Source organism: Phaseolus vulgaris, chromosome 1 (genome assembly GCF_000499845.2).
Source record: "Phaseolus vulgaris cultivar G19833 chromosome 1, P. vulgaris v2.0, whole genome shotgun sequence".
Lineage (NCBI taxonomy): Eukaryota > Viridiplantae > Streptophyta > Magnoliopsida > Fabales > Fabaceae > Phaseolus > Phaseolus vulgaris.
This window is the reverse complement of record NC_023759.2, coordinates 50245376-50271391: the sequence shown is the minus strand read 5'-3', so window position 1 is coordinate 50271391 and position 26016 is coordinate 50245376. Positions and strand designations below refer to the sequence as shown.

Here is a 26016-nt window from a genome sequence, read left to right as displayed (position 1 = left end):
AGAAAAATGATTAATACATATGACATTACTCTTTTCATGTGGAATGGGCCAAGATTTGAATATTGATAATGTATTTATGGAATGGGCCTAAATGTCTGAACGGTGGTGGATCTGCGAGACTGTAGTATTGGGAGTGGGCCCACACCGCCACGTCATCGACCGTCACATATTAAACGCCGTCTCATGTGGCTGTTGTCTACCTTTCTAACAAACAACATCCAATAATTCAACACACGCACGCATAACAAAATCTCATGTCACTCCTCTTAAATTAATTCAGGTGAGACTAAAGTAATTAGGCACTGATGATTGAGAATTTAAAAAAAAATTGTTTTATTCTAATTTTTAATGTATGTATAGTGTAAATAAATTTAATAAAAATTATTATTAATTTATTTATTCAAAATGAACTAATAAAATAGGTTTCTATTTTTTTAATGAATAAAATTTAATATCTAATACTAATTGTACAATTATTGATATGTCAGTAATTTTCTTGCTCATTCTTTTAAATCTCATCATTTTGTTATCGAGCTACTCGATTCAGATGGAATTAGAAAAAGTATTCCGAAACTGAAATAAATACTTTTTATAACTGTTATGATAAATTCAATCAATTACATATCAGTTGCTAATTAATATATTAATTCACCTAAATTTAATAAAACATAATCATAGTTGATACAAAACTTTCATAATTGTCATACAAATAACTTTCTCAATTAAGTTAGATAGTTCTAGAGATATATAATAATGAATGAATCAAAATTGGTGCTAGTGGTGTGGAGTGTCATTTTCTTTATATGTGTATAAATGAGAATAGAAATAATAAAAATGAAGCAGAAGATGAATCCAGCACGGGTTGAGATGGAACAGTAAGTAAACCCGTGACTCTGTTTGTCTGGTTGTCCAATGAACCTTTTCTCTTCACAACTTCACTCTCATCACATGCATTCCCAACAACACATACTTCCAATTTTGCCCCTTTATTTTTATTAGCATATACAAAAATCAACACTTTAAAAAAATCATTCCAATAACCAAAATATTTACTATTGTTTTTTATACGTATAAAAATATCTCAAACAATAGTTAGTTATAGATGAACAAAATATCAGTAAAAAGAGGCGAAAGAAAATATAATAGACTGAATTAAATTTTATCTTTTTAATATATTTTGGATAAAGTCTTTATTTTCATTATGTTTTCTTTTCAGTTGATTTTTATATTTTCTGTGATTGTCGAAATTTCTGTAACAGATTCGTATTGATCTATAGGTTTTGGCACCAACAGTGGTCCTCTACATTCAACAGTAGTATTCCAAAAATGGTAATTTTAAAACATGAAAAGGGCCGAAAATGAAGGGGCAATATGGTCAGAAAAAGAAATGAAGGTGTTTGTCGTGATGGTCGACGTCGTTTTCAGAAGTCTTTATGGCAAATCGCGCACACTGTAGGGTACTATGATATGTATGGTATGGTATGTATGTATGTATGTGTTTTGATGTGCAGCGTAGTTTCCTACAAATTCAGACCTTCTTCTTCTGTTTTCAGTTCCTCCGTTAATAATATAACCATGTAACGTTCAAATTCGACGCCAATCTCAATCTCAATCGCATTCTCTTTCCTCTCATTTTCCCTTTTCTCTTCCTCTCAACAACCCAACACACTTTCCACGCCATCAATGGCTGTCGATTCCTCCGCTCAGGTAACATTCTCAATCTTCTTCTTCTAAACATTAATCATCTCTCTAATTGATTGCTAATTCTAAGCTGCATTTCGATTTGGACTTCACCTGCTACTTTTCCGACTTTTCGTTTATCGGAATCGGAATCGGAATCTCAATTCGTGTTGTTTTTTTTTCCAACTTGTTTTGGTTGTTACTACCTGAATGCTTATTGATTGAAGAAATAAACGTTTGTGTGAAATGTGGAACTACGCACTTTCCAGCTTTGATGGGAAAAAGAAAGGTTGAATGAAAAGTGTGGGCGAGAGTCACGTGAGAAAGTGAAACCACACGATTTTCGTTCTAGCTTGCATTCATTACTTTACAGTTTAGAATTCAAGTTGATTTGTTGAGAGTCTCAGTTAAGATGCATGGATTGAGCTGTTTTCTTCAGATCGCGTTAGGTTGAAAGTTCTCTCTATATAAGCTATCACTCGCTATTGATTCACGAGTCACATTGTTTCGTGCGTTGTTAATTGAGATTGGTCGTTTTGTTTTTCATCTTTGCTCGTGGCTTGGTTGCAGAGGGAACATCAAATTCGGGAGTTTGTGGACGGGAATGGAAATGCCGCTGTTGGTTTGAAGTTACATAATAAACCGAGTAGTGGCGATCTTAACCGACAGTTTCCTATAGGTAATTGTACTGAATTAGATCACTTTGTAATGTTGTGTTTTGTAGAAATGTCTTTGGTTTTTATGGCTCTTTACACTGGTTTTTTTTTTCTCCACTTCAGAGATTCCGCCGATACTGTTTCAAGATTCTTCACTTCCCGCTGGATTGCACAGTTCACATGTTGGTTTTGCTTTCTCATGCAGTGATCTACTGTTTGTTTTTACCGAATTTTCAATTAATTTTCTAGTTTAGGGAATCTCTTCTGGCTTAATGGTTGTAATGAGTTTGTAATCGGGTTTATCTTCTATAAGTATGTGTTTGGTTAGAGTGGGAATGGGGAAAAACAGTGCATTAAAGTCAGGTTAATGCGTGTTTGGATACATGTCCAACATGCTTGTATAACCAAACAATCCCGTTAATTTGCATCATATACAGAACACACTATTAGTTTCTTGTCATGGCCTTGCTTAAAAACCAAATCAATTTGTGCCCATTGGCATTTAAGTTTGGACAGGTCCAGGGTGTCAGGAGATACATGTTACCCTACGTTTTTAGTAACGGTTTGTGTTACTGAGAACCATAATATTGATTATTTTGGTATACTTATGTATCCTGATTACAAAAAAAAAAAAACGTTTGGAAGTTTTGAGTTTTGAGTTACCTTGAAATGTTAGCCACTGAAGCCCTTTTTTCTATGACTGTCATAAAGGACGAAAGGGTAAATATAACACAAATCAAATGTTTTTTCAATGTATTAATTTCCTTTCTTATTTGAGTTTTGATCACTTGACCACTTTTATGACATAAATGGTTTTCTGGAAGTAGCTAAAAAATGATATTTTAGAAACTCATGCCCTTCCATTTCTTGCAGGCTCGAGATGTTTATAGTATTTCTGTGTTGCCTGAGGAAGGTGAAAACGAAAAGTGTGCTTCACCACGAGCTTTCTTAGGCATCTTAGAAGTTCCTAATCAAGTTAAAAATCTAATGTGCTTAGATTCTCCCATAAATTGCCAAAACTGCATCGATTTTCAAATGAAGAATGATGATGTGTATCCCCAGTGCTCGATTGATATTCCTTGTGTGAATGGAAATTCAGTTTCACCTGAATCCTATGAAGAGACGATCGAATGTTTTAAAACTGGGAACTCACCGACTGTAAGTCTCATAAACTCATCTTCTTGACAGTTGTTTTTTAAGATATCACATAATAGACATCAGGTACCCTCATAAACCCACGTACACACATGTCACCGTGTGTATTCTGATAAGAGGATTGATATTTTACAATATTGCAGAGTGTATTGTGGAGAGAATCAAGTTTCAAAGGAGGAAAACTTATGCATAATCTGGTGAATGTCAGCAATCCAAGAGGTATTTTGGGTACCGTACCTTAATAATTTTCAATACAGATAAGCTCATATTTTTCTTTTACTGGTAGTATGATTAGATGGAAGGGAGATTAATGATTTTCTGAGAGCAATCAGAATAGTTTAGAGCTGAAGGAAGTATTGTCCATGCAATACAGATGGGTTGCTTGACAAGAGAAATATATGCATAACAAGGAATAGATAACTTTCTACTCACTTTCATTCAAAAGTGTAAACACAATTGAAACATATTTTTAGCCAATTTTATAATTTTGACTGGTCCTGTAAAGCAACTACACGATTTCAGGTTTGCTTGTCATTTTAAAAGCAAAGCAGTAAAATATAACTGGTTTTTGTTCTGACATTACCTTAACAAACATATGAAATACAATAATTAAGAATATATGTTTAACTTGAACTAGAAGACAAGGGTATCTTTCAAAATTTAAATTGTCCCGCATAGTTCTTTTGCTTTTCATGGTTAGTTACTTCGAGAAGCCTTCACACTCTGCTGTACTATATAATTTGAAATTTCCTTATCTTTTTTTTTTATCTTGACCCATTTTGCCATGTTCAAACAAGCAATTACTCCCTTTTGTACCTGAACACACACTTTTACATTTTTGTGTTCTTGAATGTCTAGCTTTCTTGTAAGTGATCTAGACGCATGTCTAACTTTCATATTTTTTAACTTAACAGATAAACCAATCTCTGAGAAGCTACATGATTTACCTAGTAACAGATGGAGAAAATATAAGCGTGCTGCCTCATTTGATTCCAGAAAAGTTGCTCTTCTGTTTTCAATATTGTAAGTTCTAGTATATTGAACAATTAAGCTTGACATTTAGAATCACAGCTACCCATATGACCATATGAATTTATTAATATTTAATTTACAGATTGCATTAACTGGACATGTGAGTTTAGTGCTAACTAAAAGTTTTACATTTGTTAGAAAATAATAATGCTTCCTGTTACTCACTTCAGTAAATAAAACAGAACTATGCTAAGATAGATTAGTTCAATGATAATTTTAATATATGATGACCATATTAAGTTCATGTACTAGTTCTTCAATACTAAAATTTTAGTTGTTTTTTCATGTGAATATTCTATTTTTTCCTGGTAAAGTATTTTATATAAAAATTCTATTATAATGGGTAATATTTTTCATGATTATAACAAAACAGTATATCAATTATTACTTGAATCTGCATAATATATTATGTCTGTGGTGCTTCTTGATGAAAGTACAAAAGTATATAAACTTCTTTTTGTATGTTTACATAAATTTCATGTTGACCATAGAAAGATTGATATTAACTTAGCAAAACTATACCTACTCTTTAAAACCTAATGAATGATAACAAGAAAATTGCTGCTCTGCGTTGCATATCTCGTGATTTCCGGAGTTTACTAGAGATGCTACTTGTGGAATGCGTAATAATTGCATTCATGATGAGAGATGCCATGACACTTCTAGAATCTAAATATGTGTATCGTTTAAGGTAAAAATATCCCTATTAATTGTTTCTCAAATATATATTAAATTATGGAAAGCTCAATCAATGGAAAGAGCATTTAACTAGTGGAATACACTGAGTCACATGTCAAGTTTTAGGTTTATGTCTTCGGAGCAACTGATCTACTCAGCTGAGTGTCTGTTTTTCCATCCTTTCTAGGCTTTGATTTGCCATATAAAGGTGCTATTATTATGGAAAGTAATGCTCTTACACATATATCTAAGTGCAGGGTGCATCTAAGACAACTATAGACGGTGTATAACTGGTTTCCCTGTCTATACAGAAATTTGATCTGTATTCAACTTTTGTTATACATATACCTTATCTGAAATAATTACCAACTGATACTGAGTTTTTCTATTTTCTATCTTTGACTATTTCTTTTCAATTGGGCTTTTCTTATTCGTTCTATATTTAACCATACGTGAAATTGATCAATTCCTGCAGGTCAAGTTTCGGAACATTGGTGTTGATATATCTGACATTGAGAGTTAGGCAGAGGGCTGATGGCTTTGCTCTTATTTGAAGTTCCAATATTTGACACCTCCTGTTTTTAGATTTCCAAGCTTCTATGATTGTTTAGTTTAAACTTGCACCTTGAATTGTAATAGTGCTGCTTGTTATGTTGAAGTTTAGAATCTAGGAAATTTTATTTGGCACAAAATATAGTTCCGCCTGTCTTAAACTCTATTTTATTTATTGACTTATCTGCCAAATCATCAGTAGAATCTAAAGATTAAGCCAAGTGAGCCCAAACAAAGACCATTAATTGGAAAGGTACCAAAAGTGTTCGTGTAAATGGTGTGAAGATGCAGGGAATGAACATTGTGGAGTGTCTGTGACTTGTGATCATATTTTCGTCATTCTTCGGAGTCAACCATGGAAGCTGGAAAGACAGAATATTGGATCTATTGTATGTATGTTTATAGTTCCAAAAGACTATTGAACTTTGTCTGAATTGAACAGATCTACACTGTTATATAAGCAATTTTGACAGGTCCAATTTCTGCAATCAAGCATGATATCAATGTCTGAAAATGTTTCCATTCCAACAAAGCTCTGGAGTGATTTAAAGATCGGTGATGTCTCCCTCACGTCATCCATTATGCAACTTTTAAACTGCATTCTTACATAAAAGGGTCTAACTGTATAATAAATGAAATGAAATTAAATGGCTATCTACTTCTTTACCTTACATAAAATATTACTGCAAACCCCTCTCCCCCAAATAAATCCTGATGAATATTGGTATGAAAGCATGTCTGCCTCATCTGCATCTTTACATTTTAGTAGTCAATTCCATGATTGTGCCTAGTGAACATACTTAAATGGCTCTTTATGAATATCCTTTCATTAGCAAGGGCAACCTCCTCCTTGCTGCTCCGTCTGGAATGAATTAACTTTGGCTATAAACAATACACCGTCTATTCTGAAACACAGAGTAAACGGCTATGAATAATTTATAATGGACAGTTTACCCAGACTAGACAGTCTATCCAGTACATCCTTCTATAGAGACTCCTCTATCCAACATTAGACACTAGGGCCCTACCAGAATTTTGTAAAGATTCACAGTCTTCGTTAAAACGAAGAAACTATAGCATGGCTGCTTCTTCCTGCACCTCCATACCTTCTTGTGCCACCCCCATAAATTTTTCTTATTCCAAAAATACCCTTTTCAATATTCCGGATTATATAATCCGGAAGTCATTTTTTAGATTCAAAATTAGCTTCCGGATTATGTAATCCGGAAGTCTTTTGTGATTAGCTTCCGGATTACATAATCCGGAAGTCTTTTCTATACATAAGATTAGCTTCCGGATTATGTAATCCGGAAGTCTTTTTTTCCGATGTGTTATTAGCTTTCGGATTACATAATCCGGAAGTCTTTTCTAAATATGAAATTGACTTTCGAATTATGTAATCCGGAATTTATCCGGATTACATAATCCATAGGCTTATTATTTCAAATCCAAGGGGGTGAAAAAAAAAGGATAAAATGGTATTTTCATATTTAGTATGGGGTGGCACAAGAAGGTATGGAGGTGTAGGAAAAAAGAGTCCTATACCATTCTGTCAACTCAATTAAACATCAAAGTTCACTCTCGGGCCTGCCCAAACGTTCATGCTGTTGGACCTTGAAGGACTGTGGGGCCTTGAAGGGCTGTGGGGCCTCCTTCCTGTCATCAAGCCTGTGACTCCTGGTGTGGGCGACGGCGCTACTTGTTGACCCTCTTGTTAAGGTATTTCTTCCTGCACCTCTACCTTCTTTGAAATACTAGAATTATTCTTGATAATTTTTGATGATTTTGGAATAGAAATTCTGGAAGTAAAAGGTGTTTTTGAAATAGGAATTTTGTAAGCAAAGTATGTTTTCGGAATAGAAAATCTAAAAGTCAAAAAATCATTCTAAAATATTTTTTTTATAACACATTCTTTTAATTTTTAGAATGATAAACTCGAAATTCATAAAATTTGTTTCAAAAGTATGTTTCAGAACTTTTTTGAAAAGATAATTTAAAAATCATTTTTATAAAGGATAAAATATTCTTAAAATGATGGTATGCATAAAGCCATTTGGTGGGGTCTTCTCAATGATTCGGATCGGATAGAGATCTGGGGAAATTGGGAGCGGGTTCTTGAGAGTGAGCTAGGCCTTTTTGTAATGAACAACCCACCCCGTTTCTTCTTCTTGCCCTCCATCTTCACCGTCTGAACCTTCTCGACCTGATCTTGGTGAAGGTGTTGGGCATCAAAAGCTTTATGACTGCGCCACTCTTCTTCCCATTTTGCTTCCCATGCTCACTCTCAACTTCTCACAACACAAGCTTCTTAAAACTGACATCTAAATATGATATATTTTTATTTCTTGTTTCCTTTTTTTACCTTCATATGACATAATAAATGGGAAACACACGATCTGACGAAGATTTGAGTGTTTGGGCACATTTAAGATGCATAAAAATGAGTTCAATTTGGACATGTCCAATGTATTAGGTCATGACATGGGTTTTGTTGGATGGTATGTAGGTCTTTTCAGAAACTATTGGTTATAATTTATACACTTTTTTTTTTTATAAATTGAACTTTATATTGTACATTTAAATGTGTTTTTAAACATAAGCAAAAACTATAACTACTAGCTGGTTATTTTGATAATCAATTGTCATAATCAACTATTTTAAATGTATTTCTACTTTGGAATATTCAAATTAAAAAAAGAGACATGATTAAGGGTGTTTTTTTTAATCTTTGACTTCAGTTCGATTAATCTTTCATCAAAAAGTTAATAAAATTTGATTAATGGTTACTCTTACTAAATATCAAATTCACTCATAAAGGAATAAAAAAAAGAAAAAGAATAAAAAATAGATTGTTTAGATTATGGAAAAAAAACCATGTAATGAAATTAATAAAAAGTTTCTAAAAAAATAAGTTGATTGATAAGATAAAACAAATTTTCAATTAATATATTTAAAATTTGACTAAAATAACTTTATGTTAAAAACTAGACGCAATTAAATATAAGTAAATGTTTCAATTCCTATCACTCGTTTTAGATTAAACAGTTTATCTTATTTCGAGTCTTCGGAACTTACTTATAAAAGAATAGTTGATTAGTTCATACCTATAATTTTATAAAATAATTTTTGTAAAATAGAATATTTTTTATAATTATAAATTAAGGTTGAAATAAACTTAAAATTAAAATGGATTATTAAACATTGGTAAAAGAAAAAGTATATTACAGACCTAAAAATTAAAATAAATTGTTTCATAAAGTAATAAAATATAAATTATTTTATTTTATTATAATAAGAAAAGTAAATAGAGGAACAACCACTCCCTTCATACATCAATAAGAATGGCAGAAAGTGATAAGTACACCAATACAACAATAATAAAAAAGTCGGCACTATGGCACGAGGATTGAGTCTAAAAGAAATCCGAAGTGGAATCTGGTGCGAACAAGAACACTTATAGAACAAGATTCCTTCTAAAAGGAATCTTTCACATTTAAATAAAAATAAAAATGAATACTTAAATAAAAATGAAAAAAAGAAAACAGAAATAGGAGAGATTCTTCGAAGTTCTGACAACCTGGGAGAAAAAACAATATTAGAAAAAGGAACAAAAAAGGAGCATTAACAGTAAATAAAATAAATACTGAAACCTATCTCACTTTAGCCTGTGTGTGTCTTCGCTGTGTTTCAGATTCTACTCGCAGCCGCCATGTGCGGAATCCTCGCAGTGTTCGGTTGCGTCGACCACTCTCAGGCCAAACGTGCTCGCATCATCGAATTGTCTCGCAGGTCGCGCGCATTTCTTTATATTTCTTTTCTTCCATTCGTTTCTCGTAACACGAGTTTTCGTTTTTATATTTATGCCACTAATCGTTTTTGCTATCACTTTATGTAGCAAAACAAAAAGAGAAACCTTTTTTTGTCACCTTGTTCCTGCATCAGTAAACTATATGTTACTGCTTCAGAAGGATTTCTTAATGCTAGGCTATGTTTGTTTTGTTAATTAAAGGAGTTTTTTAGGCGACAGATAATCTCTTTCTGATTTGTGCGTGGTTGTGATGAATTTGAAAAATGTAGGTTGCGGCATAGAGGTCCTGATTGGAGTGGCCTACATTGCCATGATGATTGTTTCCTTGCTCATCAAAGGCTTGCCATTGTTGACCCTACTTCAGGGGATCAACCTTTGTACAACGAAGACAAGACTGTTATTGTCACCGTATGTGTCTTTTGCGGCCATTATAAAATATATCTGCATATTTTGGGAATATTCGTTTCATTAGAAAATGTATTGTTTTTGTTTTCTGGATAGGGTTATAGGGGGTGCACTTATATGATTTCTATGCAATGCTTTTAATTTTTAGATATCTCTCGTTGTTTTTTCACTTTGATTTTGTATACTGAACAAGATATTTGCTTATCCTCGTATCACATATTGATGAAACTACGCCATTTAGGTAAATGGGGAGATATACAACCACAAGCAATTGAGACAGAAACTGAGTTCTCATAAATTTCGAACTGGTAGTGATTGTGAAGTGATTGCCCATCTTGTAAGTGTTTGAGAATCAGCTACATTTGGTAATCAATCTACCATTAGCCCATAGATTATGAATTTTTGTTTTTGTTTGTAATTATCGTGCCAGTATGAAGAATATGGCGAGGAATTTGTTAACATGCTGGATGGGATGTTCGCCTTTGTTCTTCTTGATACTCGTGATAAAAGTTTTATTGCTGCTCGTGATGCTATTGGCATTACCCCTCTTTATTTGGGCTGGGGTCATGATGGTATGTGGCCTTACCTTCTGCTTGTTATCACATTTTTACATTTTCTGATTTTTTCACTCACGTAGTACTAAAAATTGATCCCACTGTGGTAATTTCAATAAATTACAGCTAAATTCTTTGAACATATTCTAGTTTTTCCAAGGGGAGTAAAAGAAGCGTCTTTTTTTCTCCTTCACATACTCATTTTTTATTCTGATCTTGAATAGTTTTTGGATAGAAAATTTATGTTGTCTTATTTACTCATGTCTTATGCTGTAACTTGGCATGGTTCTTCTTTTCTTTTTTTAATCACATGAACGGATCAGATGTTTTATCTGTGGAAGGACTGGTTTATTTGCAGGATCAACATGGTTTGCATCTGAAATGAAAGCTCTGAGTGATGATTGTGAGAGATTCATGTCATTTCCTCCAGGGCATATATATTCCAGCAAACAGGGTATCAATAATGTCTTTATTCTCCCCACTGTTTATGACTCTTGTAATTCCCATATTTTTACATTTAGATATTGTACCACTGGTAAATACTGTTAAAATTTGTTATATTTGCAGGAGGATTAAGAAGGTGGTACAATCCACACTGGTTTTCAGAGGATATTCCATCAACTCCCTATGATCCAATACTTTTGCGTGAGACCTTCGAGAGGGTAAGCTATTATTGGAATCGTGGTATTTGTCTTCCCATTTCTGAAAACTCTGCATTTGCTTGAAAAAATGATGCAACTTTAGGTGATCCAATTCATCCTTTCTCAGTGGAACTTCCTTTGGTGTGACGGAGTCACATGCTAACTAATGACATGGTTGATTATCATAACATCTTTTTTAACGCTTTGCTTGGTTTCACTGTATATATCATGCAGGCTGTGGTTAAGAGAATGATGACTGATGTACCCTTTGGAGTTCTTTTGTCTGGAGGATTGGACTCATCACTTGTTGCTTCTGTGGTCAATCGTTATTTGAAAGAATCTGAGGCGGCTCGTCAATGGGGATCACAGTTGCATACTTTCTGCATTGGTTTAAAGGTCAGAATGAGTTGTGTTATCCTTCTTCAACACAAGGAAGCTAGTGTATTCGCATTTATTTTCTTCATGATCTGACTTTTCCATCATGCAGGGCTCTCCGGACTTGAAAGCTGCGAAAGAGGTAGCAGATTATCTTGGTACTCGTCACCACGAACTTTATTTCACGGTTCAGGTGAGATCCCTCACAATCTCTTCATTTTGATTTTTTTCTAATGAGTTTTCTATTGCCACTCAGAAGCAATCTTTTATATTGCTGTATCAGGAAGGTATAGATGCACTTGAAGAAGTCATTTACCATATTGAAACATATGATGTAACGACTATCAGAGCAAGTACTCCAATGTTTCTGATGTCCAGGAAAATTAAAGCCTTGGGAGTGAAAATGGTTCTTTCTGGAGAAGGCTCAGATGAAATATTCGGAGGTTACCTGTATTTTCATAAGGCACCCAACAAGAAAGAGTTTCACGAAGAAACATGTCGAAAAGTAATTTATAATAATTGTTATGTAATTCTGTTTGATTTAATTTATTCTGCGAAGTTTTGTGTGTTTAAGTATGTATGTTCTCCCTTTATCTCTTTATTCCTTTTGTGCATTACTTGTTTATTCAATTTTGTGTGGGTTTGATGATTTGATAGATTAAAGCTCTTCATCTTTATGACTGCCTGAGAGCCAATAAGTCAACTGCAGCATGGGGGGTAGAAGCCCGTGTACCATTCTTGGATAAAGAATTTATCGACGTAGCAATGAGTATAGATCCGGAGTGGAAAATGGTATTTTACCTTTACTTTTTTCTGTTTTCATCTTCTTATGCTGCATAATTGTTCTAGCTTGCACCTGCATTTAGTGGTGGATCTTCAGAACTTGGTTACTTGACTCCGCCAAACATTTTTTCATTTTGATACAATTTTTTAATTATAAACAATATTTTTCAGGTGGTGTTTAATACATGAAATTTTCCATTCCTAACTTGTCTATTTTCTTGTGAATTCCCAGGAATATAATTCCTTGTAAAATACTTAGAAATAATATATTTACAGTTAATCATTATGAGAAAGTTTGTTTTCACCTATGAAGGTAAGAGTTTTACTTCCACTTATCCACAAATAATTCTAGAGATTTTGTTTATACCACTCTTCTATCAGATATGGAAATTTGCATTCTTATGATTTTGTTTATACCACTCTTCTATCAGTTAGTTTTTTCAAGTTCTGCAACTGTCTGCATTGTAGATTGTGTACCTTACGGCTAAACAAATTCAAAGGCCATTTCAACTTCTTCCCTTTAGTTTAATTGTTCAAGTTTGTTTAAGAAGTTATTCTGGTTTATTTTGCAAGCTTTTAATAAGTTAATCTTGTTGATTTAGATTTTCAATCACTTTACGAAACTTATGACAAATTCCGCAGATAAGGCGTGATCTTGGAAGGATAGAGAAGTGGGTATTACGCAATGCATTTGATGATGAAAAGAATCCATATTTACCAAAGGTTTGTATCAACTACTGCATCGTGCTTATTCTCGTGTCTTGAAGGGTTTCAGTAGTAATTCGGTTTTGCTTTGTCTTTGTTCTTTCAGCACATATTGTACAGGCAAAAGGAACAGTTCAGTGACGGGGTTGGCTACAGCTGGATTGATGCCTTGAAGGATCATGCTGATAAACAAGTAGGTTTTAACTTGTGATGTTGAAATTTTTTTATGTAATGCCAAAAGTTATAATAAACTGTCTCTTGATAAATGGTCAGGTCCCAGATGCAACGATGCTTGCTGCCAATTTTATTTACCCTGAAAACACTCCTACTACTAAAGAAGGATACCTCTACAGGACAATTTTTGAGAAGTTCTTTCCTAAGGTGAATTCTATAGTTCTGTTATGAACAACTATAATTTGAGCTTAATTTTTGCCATGAGAAATATGACTTTTAAATTAACTGCTGTAGAAGTCAATAAACTTATTATACACTCCAGTTTTTAATTAAATGATAGTAGAAAAAATAAATCTTTACACTGTTGTATCATCAGAACCTTGACCATGATGCAAGTAAAGAACCTTGTCTTCTAATATGCACGCTCTGATTTACTCGTTTACAAATTCAAATATTTATAAACCTGCTTCTGATAATGGTTAACCATTTTGACAGAATGCAGCAAGGGCAACAGTTCCAGGGGGTCCTAGTGTGGCATGCAGTACTGCAAAAGCTGTGGAATGGGATGCATCATGGTCCAAAAATCTTGACCCTTCTGGTCGTGCTGCGCTTGGTGTCCATGAAGCTTCATATGAAGATGTAGTGGATACCAAAATTGACCAACCCAAAAATGGATCACTTTAGAAGCTCCAATGGATTGTCAACAAAAAAAGTGTACGCAATAACTGTTAAGTCTAGTGGGAATTTAAATTCTAAGTAAAAGAAACTAGTGAGAAGTGGGGTTGTTTTTATTTGTAGGTTAAGTTAATATCTAGGTCTTAAACTATTTGTTTTTTTTTCCTTAAATAAGTATTAATGTTTAAAAGTTCATAATTAAGTTCTTTAAATTTTTTAATCAGTAATTGGACCTTTTCATTACATTTAGATTAGTTTTTTGTTGTACACCCAATTGATTTTTTTTAACTAGCTCAGACATTAATATTTTTAAGAAAAAACAATTAACCCATTCCTTGTGGTAGGCCTGTTGAAAATTGTTAAATAATAAGGATCATACAAATTAATTCAGCCTTTATTTTTTACTGTATTTCCACAATAAAGTTTTAGAACTCTGAAGCAGAGTAAAATTATATTCATGCCGGTGTACCTGTAAAATACCATCTTTTCTTCGGTATTACCCTTTTTCTGGGGACACAAGGTCCACATCAGAGTTCTTTCTCGCTTTTTTGTCATCTGCTTAAGACAAAAATATGTAAAAAATTACTCAACCTTATATTCTGAACAAAACTGGCAAACTTTTGTTTAAGAGTAGGAACTCCATATATACAGGCTTGGTAATATTTACATACAGGTTAGTGCTTAGTCAGAACATGTTTTGATACATAAAATGTCTCCATTATATCGTAATATGAACTTCGAATTGCTCAGAGGGAAAATGACCATTCAATGAAATGCCAAGTGCCAACCATTTGATTCGATCAGATCCGAGGTAAATATTTACCATTGGCAGATCCCAGGTGCTTCTGTTCTGCTCATTGCAAGCACTTCCTCATACTTTGAAGCATATACAAAGCCCCATAACTGCATGAATGTCAGATCAATTAACTTTCTCATTTACAAATGAAAGTAAACTTTGATAAAAGTACAGTCTTTGCAGTTAAATCAATTATAATTTAACTTTTACCTTGATAAACTGCAAAGTCTTTTAATACAGACTTCCATTAACAGATTACAAAAATAAAATTTCAATCCTGACGAGAACAATACAACTATATCTAAATTTTGTTCGTATAAGGTTATCTTCATTTCAGAAGTCATTTCACCATGTTTTAATTTACTTCTTATGGGTCTCACTTTATCATATCATTATTGAAACCTTCTTATAACTTTTACTTCAATATAAAGGTCTTGTAAGAGTTCCACTTTAATTAAATTTTTATTTAGCCCTGGAAAAAATTAAATGTTCTTTAGACAATAATGCTTTTTTTTTATTCTTATGATCTAGGATCTTAAAGTTTATGTCATGTCAGCATAATCCAATGGAGAGATATTATAAGATTCAAGTATTGAACTTATGACCTTGGGTATGACTTCTGCAATGGAAATGCCTTAAATGTTTCACAAGTAGCTAACATAAAACAAAGGTTGTAGGGGTGGGGTGTGTGCAATGAGAGGCAGAAGGAGAAACTTTGTATGCACCTCTACTTCCTTCACTTCAAAGTCTTGAGAATTTGCGAGGCAAGGATTCCCATAAGTTTCTGAGACTGAACTTGAACCATTCAATCTTCAAGTAGGAAGGGATATAAAAACAAAACTCAGGCTCATGATATTTGACTGAAAACAGGCTGGCACACAGATTCGAAAAAGATTGTACAATGAAAGTACAGAGTTCTTACAGATCACCATCCAAATAAAGTGCAAAATGACCTCCTCCGCCAATTGCTAAATAGTCAGAGTTGCAAAGTGTGAAATAGCGATTCAATCCTGCAAATATTGTGGTCAATTCAGTAAAGCATGTGAAGAGAATTTCACAGAAAGCCAAATGTCATATGTTGTGCAACTTTAGCAGTATAGCCTCACTTTTCTTTTGCATTGCAAAACTTAAATAAAGCCTCTAGCTGCTGCTAAATCTTACAAACAAAATTACACCGTTGTAACGTTTTCTTCATTGAATTTTCCAATATTCTACTAGGGCAACTATTAAAACCACCAGAAAATTCATCATTTTTAATGATTCATATAGATATCAGATGAATAGGAAAGTATTATTTAATTAAAATAAAATCTCATTGCCAAGTTAAGCAGTTAATGTAGCAGACAAAATTATGGCATATCTAAATGAAAAACAAAATCAGGCATCCCTCAAAGGGAATTGACTCTGGTAAATAACCAGATTGTGCCACAAAAGTAATATGATAAGTTAGTTTTAAAATAAAATGTATTTCATTTGATATTTCTACTAAAATATTAACCACATACCAACTTCATATCATTTATCTCCTCATTCACTACAGCTAGAAAAGCAATGAAGATCAAATAATCTCTGTTTTTGATAGCTACCTAAATTCTGTATGATTATTATTACAGCAAAAGAAACATGCAGAGTAACATGTTCAAAATCTAATAATGGATAGAATATACCTGTTGGACGATATATAACAGGATGACCAGAGATATTTGTGAAAACAAATGTGTTGTTCGTTCCCTGTACAAAATCTATTGTCAAAGCAATAAAGCAACAAGTAGCACAATTGCTGCCAATCTATCAGATAACCAATAGGATAAAATGACTTTTGGTATGACCTGGTATTTTTTCTTGCTAGATGATCTGAGAGGTGCTTCAACAATGCTGCCAAAAACTGCTCCTCTTTTATCTCCAACAATCTAGAGTGGAATTTATGATGATGAGAACTAATCCTTGCTAGGAAAAAAGTAGTTCTCCTAAAATATTAAAGAACAGAATAATACATATAACAATTTCAACTCGAAAAACACCAGAAGAAGGCCACATCCACCATATAGCATGGGAATTACCAGGTTGAGGCTGTACAATTTGCCAGCATAAACTTGTTTAACTATTAATCTTGTAAATCTGGGACAACATTTGGACACCTTAAGCTACTGCATGCTATTGTTAACTACAGCATGAAAACTATTTACATAATATTCAAGCACCATTTAGCATTTGACCTTTTCTAGAGACAAATAAATGCATGATTAAAACTAACACAAATGAAGGATAACTAAGCTGTACCAGCAAACTCAATCCAGGCCAAATCATGCTTCTCCGGTAAAGAGTGGAAAGTGATATACCATGCCTCCAAGTGCTGCAAACAATGTATAGAGGTTACAAAAATGATAAAACTCCTAATAATAATAATAACAGTGATGAAGTTATTCATAGCAAGATTAAAAACTTCAGAACAGAATACACGAAATCTTGTGGCTGCCAATGAACCTTGATGCACGGGTATTAGATACCTGTATAACAACAACCATTTCCTTCCGTGAATAAGCGGTGGAAGAGAAACATATAGAACATTCCTCATACTATCTGAAAGAAGAACCGAAGGCTCAGAAATTTCTGGAAGATCAACCAAAGGTACAACAGTCACAGACTCTTGCACAGGTTCAATACGCCTCATCTCAACAACACCAGAAGTCTTAGAACCACTCCCGTCGTCCAATTTCATTTCAAGGTTATCTCTGCGATCATGATAGCGAAAACCACCAATTTTGCGAATGGCTCTGCCAAGTGATTGCTTGCTTTTGGAAAACAAACTTTTCCTCCCACCATTTTCCTTCAGCAACGAGTCTGGTAGAGGGTTGTGATCAGGTGCAGCACCTCTGTTATCATCACTCTGCGCGTGCGAGCTTGCATTATCTCCAGTGTCAGAGGAAGACAAGAAGGAATAGAGAAACGCAGTGAAGGATGAAGTATCTGGCCCATCACCTAAACCACGGTTAACCTCTTCATCATTCTCTGACCCACCTACTTCTTCCTGAGACGAAACAAAATGCACACCAAACTTTACTTTGAAGCAAAAATGGAGAAGCTTACTTTAAAACAGGAATGAGAAAAAAATAAATCAAACATAAGTGGACATCCCAAGGATAAGATTAAAACTTAATAAGGTAAATAAAAAAATATTGGTGAGAGACAAGACATGAAAGACAAAACTTACGGAAGGAGGTGTTGGTGTTGGAGTGGGTGGAGGGTGTTTGGAGGGTCTGGGAGTGTCGGAGTCCGAGATGGGGTTAAGAAGGACAGAAACAAAGTGGGTTGCTTTGTTGCGTAGAGATTGCCTCTTTCCCATTTTTACTTACGGAACTCAAAACCTGGTATCTTCAGAAACATGGGATTTTGTGCTTGTTTCTACGGCACATTTGAGAACAAGATAACTAGGTGGTGAATTTGTTGGTGCGCCACAGCTTTCATATTCTCGTGTCACCGAACTATGCAGATGCTGACCCCAAAAGCCATACAGCTTAACTTGGTGATCAAGCCGCCATGACTAAGTCTAATTCGGTACTCTAACTTATTGGATTTATTTTATTTTGTAGAATCCTTAACATCAGGACTCCATGGCCCAATGGATAAGGCGCTGGTCTACGGAACCAGAGATTCTGGGTTCGATCCCCAGTGGAGTCGTTTATTTTTGAAGAACAGTCCCTTTTTTCAAATTTTTACTTGTTTGTTTTTACCAACAAAATATATTTTTATAATTTATTGTAATTTTTCGTATTTTCACTTGTTTTTACTGATATTTTTTTTTGTATTTTATTCTTTTCTTTTTAGTATTTTTCACTTTTTACAGTTACCTTCCATTGATATTAAAATTAAGAGTTTAATATTTTGGAACCTTAAGAGTTAAATTATATTTGTGTAATAAAAAAGACAGTTAATTAGTTTAAGCACCAAAGATTTTTTTTTATAATTTTTTTAAACTAAATCTCTCATCATGATTTTTGTTAATATTTTTCCTAAAATTATCTTGATATGGGAAAATAAGATTCTTTAGAGTAAATACCTAATTTAATAAGTGAAATATTAAGAGATTAAATATTATATGGGGTGAAACCCATAAGTTTTATTACAATTTAATTAGTATTTTCTACGGAGTTGAATGTTATAAACCATTTTATGATCTATTGATTGTAAAAAACCTACCATAAATTTACTTTTATAAGAAAAAAGAAATTCATATACCATCAAATAATGATTATTAACTCACTGGATCACAAACATGAGAGTTATATGAATGAGTAAGACTATATATAACATTTAATGGTTAATGTAAAATTCTGATAAAAATTTCACTATATAAGACTATCTATTGTCCCTCTAATTTTCTCCAAAATTTTCTATTCCCTTTCTATCATACTTTTTAAATCATCCATATCAATAATCACATTATGCAAACCATCCATTTCCATTATTTAATTTTAAAAATACAGCTTGGAAGATTGTTCCGCTCACAAGTCTACGTTGGATAACAGCATGAAATATGGTGTTCCTTTCTTTAACAACTCAACAAATCATGACATAAGTTATGTTTTCCTAACAAGTTTAAGACAAATGAACACTAAAAACCTCGTCCAAGTGTGGCCGATTTCCTCTTTCAAATGTAAAGTAAGGTTGAAGAAACCTACAACACTGATAATCGAACACACTGACGCTTCTAGTAAAAAACATGCGAGTTCAGACATATTTTAAGAATGCCTACGTCAAAAGGGATAAGTTAAAGTAGACTGCTAACAACACACATTTAATACTTTTTATCTGCTTTCTTTTATTGGCAAAAAATCATGTGAGTCTTGCAAGTTTGTGGAAGAGATCCACATATCTAGTAAGACTCCCGTAACGAAAATGTTACTTCCAAGACCTAAAAGTTAAGTGTACCAGTTTACAACCCTGATGTTGCAGAAATTACTCACATGAGGAAGGATGTTTTTATCATTGCACGAACTGTGAGTTAAACTTTGAAATGACGAAAACAGCCTTCGTCACATCAGTAATTCCTTGTAAACTGATGCATTTATCTATTGGGTTGTTAATTAAAGTAACATTTTCGCTAAATATCAACCAATAGAAAGTGTCAGACAGAAAAGTATTAAGAGAATATATCGCAGTATTTTTGTAGGTTAAAATAACTTAAACCAAGCTTATGCTGCTCTCTCCACCAGGGGGTTTCCGAGCACCTCGCACAGTATCTTTGATTTCTGCCTTTCCATCTGCAAATATGTCACTGCCAGTCATTTCTCTGAGCTTAGCCCTACTTAGAGGCTTTTCTGCTGAGCCTGGAGGAACATCACCTTGGAAAATATTATTGCCTGTCAGCTCCGCAAACTTCTGGTTATGTATCTTCTTTGATGTCTTCTCAACAGGTGCCTCACCAAACAAGATATTACTTTGGCCACCTGCAGGCTAAAATTTTAGAAAAGCAAAGTTAAAATGAGAAGTTGAGCTAAATAAGCACATCCACTAAGATATTACATCTTATTTCAGGAATTTTATTTTATTTTTGCCATTATTGAATTCTAAAATGAATAATGCACTATCATGGAAACTTTAAAGACAATGAGACAAACTGTCAACCTTTTTCAATGATGCCAGTTTAACTTCAAATCAATTTTACAGGATCATATTTTAGGAAAAGAAAAAAAATTATAAAGATTTTTTTTAATAAATCCATCTAAGTAATTTGCGTTCCTCAAGAGCTGCGAGTGTATTATGGTTGTCTCGGGTACATTCTTGAGTAATATCTTAAATAAATTTCTTGCATTTTGAATTTTGCATTATAGGAAAGTAAGTTATACATTGGAGAGCTGTCGAAGGTAAAAATTCATCGCCACGAAGGGCACAGGCCCACAAATAAGACAGAAGCTTTAGTTCAATCCACGTTGATAACCAGCTTATAAGAAGGGATTATACAGTAACACAATTCATTAGCTGTCATCTAGTATATAACGATAGATAGAGATTATTTCTCGCCTAGAAGACACTTACATTGGAAACTTTTACTGATGTTCGAACATTTCTGGGAAGAGGCTCTCCGATGTCTTTGCTTTCCTTAGATTCCATAGTGCGTGCGGCCGCCACTGATCGTGGCACAGTTTCAGGAGGAGGGCCGAATATGTCATTTCCAGTGAGCTCCTTGGTCTTAGCATTTGATATTTGCTTCTTACTCTTCGAGTCCGAATCACTTTGCATTGTCCCACTCAGTTCACGCTGTTTTGCTACCTCAGGGATTGAGGTAGGCTTCTTAGGAGAAATGCTTTCTTCAGTGCTGAATGATATCTGACTAATTCCATTCATCGCTTGCTGAGATGCAATGCAATCACAGACAAAACAAATCAAAACAAGAACATGGTGGTACGAATGGAATTGGATGTCATGTTTTAGAATACTCATAGATCCGCATAGAACCCCAGACAAGTAAATTATCTGTAAGTATACCTGACATATGCGTATGCTTGTTCTGTTATTGGAATCTTCAGAATTGGCTTCTGATGCAGAACCTTTCCCATTGGCACCAAATATACCACTTCCAGTCATTTCTTTCATTTTATACCCTGAGCATGGTTTGCTGAGAGTGGCAAATGGAAGCACATGTTTAACAAAAAATTACTTTAAAAAAGTTAATTAGCACAAACGAAAAATCTCCTACTCTTGAATGGATTAAACATAAAATAAATAGTAGATCCTGAAGAAATAGATACTGCAGCACACATGTATATGAAAACCACTTTTTACTAAGATTCTGTTTGAATACTTTTTTTTTTCAGAAACACTTGAGAGGACAATAAAATAAAAAAAAGTTGTCGAGCTTCACATATAAGCTTAAATCAACTTATAAACTTAACTTTGCGTTGATTTTTGTTTACGAAGATAAGTATGATACATTTTACCATTGTTCCTCTTACACGTGTTTATAAAAAAACTTACCCAAACAAATCCAAATTAATTGCTAATTGACGCAACAAATCACGAATAACCATAGGCTAGCAACAAAAAGCGGAACCAATAATAGGATCAACACAGTTAACTAATCAGACTTACGACACAAAAGAAGCATTCCATTTCAAGCTGCAGCAGTGGTTAAAGCCAAAACTAAATAAGTCAATTAAAGCATGCAAGATACCGCACATCACATTGTTCTCAAGCAATAATATAACATATCAGAAGACGCAGCAGAAACTAACGAGTTTACCATAGTTACAAATTAACAAACAGATCGACGCAAACAAGTTTTAAAGCAGATCGAAGAAATGGAGAAAAGGAAAAAAAACACTAGCAGATCTGATCTGAGTAAGAAATGAACGTTGTCGTGTTGTACCTCTTGGCTAGCGTCTGAGCTTCTTCGTCGGTGAGCTGGCCGCCATGGAGAACCTTGCTGATTCTATCCGAAGGCTGCGATGTGAATGCAGTGAGAGAGAATGTCAGTGCGAGAGTGAGAGACAGAGAGAGAGAGAGAGAGGAAAGAGAAACGAGAGAGTGAATAGACAGTGACCTGGCCTGGGCGAGCGGCAGAGGAGGCGGTGACCGGAGATTCCGGCGGAGGAGTTTCGGACCAAGTGAGGAGATCAGAGGTGGAGGTGTGTGGGTTTCTCACCGGCGTGCCTCTCTGCATTCTTCCGTTTAGTTGTGAATCTGAGTGTGAAAGAGTGAGAGAGATACATACACTATCCTATATATTTGAATTCGAATTGAATTGAAATTGAAATTGAAATTGAAATGAATAGAAAATGTGTTTAAATTTAAACACAGAAAATAGGACTAATCTTAAGATTTGAGAAACTCGTTGGAGATTGGAACACTAGCGTGAAACTCGCTCCTTCTTCACATGCCTCAGCTTGACACGTGTCCTTTAATGGCCCATGCAAACTATTAGAACGTGATTTCTCTCTCTTCTTTTGCTAATCAAACAAAAGGAACTCGACAATATTATTAAAGATTAATAATAAAAAAATGTAGTAGTGTTTATAAATTTATACTATCTTCAGCTGAGATTTGTGATTTAAAGTTGTATAAAAAAAATATGAATATTACTTTTTTAAATTATAAAAATTTGATTTAACACAAAAGCTACTCATAGATATTTCAATTTAGAATTAATTTATAATAAGAAAGAAAAAATTAATGTGCTATCATATATACAACTACTATCTACATGTTTGGTAGCATTTAAATGTGAATTCATTTTTAAACATGAAATAGTGTTAGAAATGGGTCATACTATAAAATGTGTTTTTGTGGTAGAATATTCTGGCACATCAACAGTGTGACCATAAATATATTTTTTATTGTACAATATTCTAGTACGTAAATAGCATGCTCATAATTGATGAAAAGAAGGTGAGAGAAAAGAGAGACATATAAGTTATATTTTGTAAAATTAGTTGAAAAAGTAATTCATAGTTGTAAAACTAATTTAATGAAAAGTTAAACTAAGAATGTTTAGTGAAACTAGTTTAACTAGTTAAAAATTGAACGTTGATAAATAAATATATAATTAATTATTGAACTAAAATTTAATATTAAGTAATATTTGTGTAAAATCTTTTAAGTGTAATTTAAAATAGTTATTATTTATCAATAAAATAATAAATATTATGTTAAAAATGGAATAATTAAAATAATGATAAACAATATTTATTTTTACTATGTTTGTTTTCTTTGATTCTACTTTATATATATATATATATAAGAAATAAGTGGTAGCATGTAACTATAGAGGAAGCAGCTTAGCTCTTTCCTTCTTATGATCTTATTAACACGTGTCACTTTATCTTTCCATGTTGCACAAAGTTGACCTACCAATTGTTTTATTTCCGTATTCTTAATTTTCTCTTCCTAACAATAAAACAATATAATTTTTTCTGTTCATTTTCATTTTCAACATCTTTTCTTTCATCTCACCTGAAAGTTATATAAATAATTTTACAAACATATACAAGTTGGCCTGTAATTTTCCATCAACTAATCAGGTGATTGTCTAAACTTTTATATCGTTGTAAACAAAAGTATTTATTTGTTTTTTTACTCTAAATTTATAAATTGTTTAGTTTCTTAATTTTTATGTCACTTTAACAAAATAATAACAGCAATATTAATTATTATTATTATCATCGATTTATATATTTGCATTCATTCTGTCTTTGATAGTTGTATTATATTAGTTGCATTTTCGTAACTAAATATTCAAAGAAAATTCCTTTATCTCATATTCTAACAAGCATTTCCTTGATGTATTCTCAATTTTTTCTAATAATAGTAAAAATAATTATATTTTTTCACTTCATTTATAATATATTTTACTTCAAACGAAAGTTATTTCAACGTGTTTATGTAATTTTTTTAGTTTATTATTTTCTTATTTTTATGTCGTTTTAAATGGAAAAAGAGTATTTATTTTTGTTTTGGTCATCTTTGATATATTTTGGAATAAATCTTTGGTGATAACATTAACACCAATTATTTATTTGAGTATTAATCATCACTTTATTAAGAAAAAATTAAAAATAATTATAATAATTATTAAAAATTAAAATTTAAGTTTAATTCAATCTAATAATCTAAAACTATATTCTTTCTTGTGAATTAGCAATAGTTTCCTTTATTTATTTTATATTTATAGTTGGCAATATATCATATGGGAAAATAGTCAGCATACACAGACATTAATTAAATTATGAAGTTCTTCGAATATTAAAAGAAATAATTGAGAGGAGATATATATATATACAATTACAACATTAAGAACATCACATCAATATGATGAATGGAAAATGAAAAAGAGAAAAATCATGTTGCTCCATGAATTGCTTTCTCTGTGTGTTAATAAAAAAAGCCTCAGAAACTGGACCTAAAGCACGTATATAGCATAATCGTCAACACTGCAGCATGCATGTAGATCATGCCCTTCTTTGCATCCACACTCGTCCCATTTTTTGTTCATCCTCTTTCTCCTTTCACTCTCCTTCTCAACAACTATCTTAATCTCCACTTCCACTTGTGGTGCCTTCCAATCAGCATCATCACTTCCCCTCACCAAATCCATCTTCACCCATTCCTTCAACTCCATCTTTGGTGATTCAAGAATTGCCTTCCAAGGAATCTCACCCTTTGCCACCACCTGCGACCCCCACATCTTGCTTTGCCTCAGCTCCAACACAACCCTTTCCTTCCAAAGGCTTTCCAAGAATTCTCGGGGACATGAACAATCTAGGCTGAAGGACTCGTTCCAAAAGGGCTCATAGGAAACTTTTTTGGTGTTGAGTTGAATTCTTTTGTTGGTCCCTGCAGGGAGATATAACCTAGCAAATAGGTTTTTTGTGGACTGCATGGACTCAACGTTTTTTGCTTGTACTATTCTCAGTTCACAACTGAAGGAAGAAACTCTATGGGAATGATCCATGAAGATCAAATTCTCTAGCAGGGAATAAAAGATAAGAGTAGAAAATGCTTCTTTGAGTTGTTTTCAGTGTATATGGTTATGCATGTACACACACATATATATAGTGTAAGTATGTGTCTGCATTTTATATTGTGGAAAATCATGTTAGAAGTGCTTTCGAGGATCCTTCTCTTATCCTTAAATACTTTTAGATATAATATTATATGGTTTATAACTGGCCAATGTATGATTTAGGAGTATTATAAGGCCGACTAAGATCATAGACCATGCATTCAAGATTGTATGAAGATTTTGTTTTATTAAACAAAGACCCTTCAGAATCTCCAAAGGCTATATTTTCCATGAGTTGCTATGGTATTGGGTTACGATGCAAGAGTCAAGTTGCAGGTCTTTGGGAGGGATCCCAAAAGTGAAAAATTATAATAAAGGTTTTTTTTTGTTAGTGTTCTAAAGTGAGATTAAGCAAACATGGTTGCTGAGTTGCTGCCTTTAACAATTATTGTTAATGAACATGATCTTTATCCAACTGATTTGATGTAACAAGCTGAAATTGTAAAACAATTAAATTTCCCCCACTAGTTGAAAATTGTACGGAAGTATACTTTGTTTCTTATTATTTTATTACTATATATGTTGATTTGATTTTTCTTCCATTGTTAATTGTTAATTATTATTTTATTACCATGTTGATTTGATTTTCTTCCAATTTTTTCAAAGCTTAAATGTGGTTTTGATCTCAATAAAAATAACAAGTTTTAATTTTAACAGCTATAAAAAGTTTTTTTATATTTATTTTTTATAAAATTTGAAATCATTTTTCTTAATATTTATAAAATATGTGAATTTCTGTTTTAATCTTTGTAAAATACACATTTTCTATTTCCATTCCTCTAAAGTTTT

The 26016-nt window shown here is 33.1% G+C and overlaps 5 protein-coding genes, 2 long non-coding RNA genes and 1 other non-coding gene across 9 annotated transcripts; 3 read left to right on the top strand and 5 right to left on the bottom strand.

Annotated features, from left to right (window-relative positions):
• Nucleotides 1-1424: 1424 nt before the first annotated feature.
• LOC137815165 (uncharacterized) lies at nucleotides 1425-6232 on the top strand. 2 transcript variants are annotated; one of them, XM_068618229.1, is made up of 8 exons: nucleotides 1425-1479; nucleotides 1554-1707; nucleotides 2251-2359; nucleotides 2460-2518; nucleotides 3210-3494; nucleotides 3635-3710; nucleotides 4406-4514; nucleotides 5677-6232. In XM_068618229.1, the coding sequence occupies exons 2-8, from the start codon at nucleotides 1684-1686 to the stop codon at nucleotides 5753-5755; spliced, it is 741 nt and encodes a 246-aa protein (XP_068474330.1). In that variant the 5' UTR covers nucleotides 1425-1479; nucleotides 1554-1683; the 3' UTR covers nucleotides 5756-6232. The 2 variants fall into 2 exon arrangements, with proteins under 2 accessions (XP_068474330.1, XP_068474331.1); XM_068618230.1 differs by having other exon boundaries at nucleotides 1460-1474.
• A 62-nt stretch (nucleotides 6233-6294) lies between these two features.
• LOC137815167 (uncharacterized) lies at nucleotides 6295-8151 on the bottom strand. The gene is made up of 2 exons (XR_011081716.1): nucleotides 7299-8151; nucleotides 6295-6658 (listed from the first exon to the last, which is right to left on the bottom strand). It is a non-coding gene; the product is annotated as an uncharacterized lncRNA (long non-coding RNA).
• A 1038-nt stretch (nucleotides 8152-9189) lies between these two features.
• Nucleotides 9190-9551, bottom strand: LOC137815166 (uncharacterized). Its single transcript, XR_011081715.1, has 2 exons — nucleotides 9413-9551; nucleotides 9190-9330 (listed from the first exon to the last, which is right to left on the bottom strand). It is a non-coding gene; the product is annotated as an uncharacterized lncRNA (long non-coding RNA).
• Nucleotides 9345-14071, top strand: LOC137815162 (asparagine synthetase [glutamine-hydrolyzing] 3). The gene is made up of 14 exons (XM_068618226.1): nucleotides 9345-9542; nucleotides 9831-9969; nucleotides 10208-10303; nucleotides 10397-10538; nucleotides 10879-10974; nucleotides 11088-11182; nucleotides 11396-11557; nucleotides 11649-11729; nucleotides 11820-12041; nucleotides 12194-12328; nucleotides 12962-13042; nucleotides 13131-13217; nucleotides 13298-13405; nucleotides 13694-14071. The coding sequence occupies exons 1-14, from the start codon at nucleotides 9463-9465 to the stop codon at nucleotides 13880-13882; spliced, it is 1713 nt and encodes a 570-aa protein (XP_068474327.1). The 5' UTR covers nucleotides 9345-9462; the 3' UTR covers nucleotides 13883-14071.
• A 420-nt stretch (nucleotides 14072-14491) lies between these two features.
• On the bottom strand, nucleotides 14492-18330 carry LOC137815163 (uncharacterized). The gene is made up of 8 exons (XM_068618227.1): nucleotides 17881-18330; nucleotides 17177-17697; nucleotides 16950-17022; nucleotides 16499-16579; nucleotides 16337-16400; nucleotides 15592-15679; nucleotides 15395-15479; nucleotides 14492-14776 (listed from the first exon to the last, which is right to left on the bottom strand). Exons 1-8 carry the CDS (start codon nucleotides 18010-18012, stop codon nucleotides 14693-14695), a joined length of 1128 nt encoding a protein of 375 aa, XP_068474328.1. The 5' UTR covers nucleotides 18013-18330; the 3' UTR covers nucleotides 14492-14692.
• TRNAR-ACG (transfer RNA arginine (anticodon ACG)) lies at nucleotides 18275-18347 on the top strand. Its single transcript has one exon. It is a non-coding gene; the product is annotated as a tRNA-Arg (tRNA).
• An 842-nt stretch (nucleotides 18348-19189) lies between these two features.
• LOC137815164 (uncharacterized) lies at nucleotides 19190-22614 on the bottom strand. Its single transcript, XM_068618228.1, has 5 exons — nucleotides 22210-22614; nucleotides 22036-22109; nucleotides 21156-21285; nucleotides 20706-21020; nucleotides 19190-20123 (listed from the first exon to the last, which is right to left on the bottom strand). The coding sequence occupies exons 1-5, from the start codon at nucleotides 22327-22329 to the stop codon at nucleotides 19851-19853; spliced, it is 912 nt and encodes a 303-aa protein (XP_068474329.1). The 5' UTR covers nucleotides 22330-22614; the 3' UTR covers nucleotides 19190-19850.
• Nucleotides 22615-24379: 1765 nt separating this feature from the next.
• Nucleotides 24380-25229, bottom strand: LOC137815160 (uncharacterized). Its single transcript, XM_068618225.1, has one exon. It carries the CDS (start codon nucleotides 25114-25116, stop codon nucleotides 24565-24567), a length of 552 nt encoding a protein of 183 aa, XP_068474326.1. The 5' UTR covers nucleotides 25117-25229; the 3' UTR covers nucleotides 24380-24564.
• Between the last annotated feature and the right edge of the window lie 787 nt (nucleotides 25230-26016).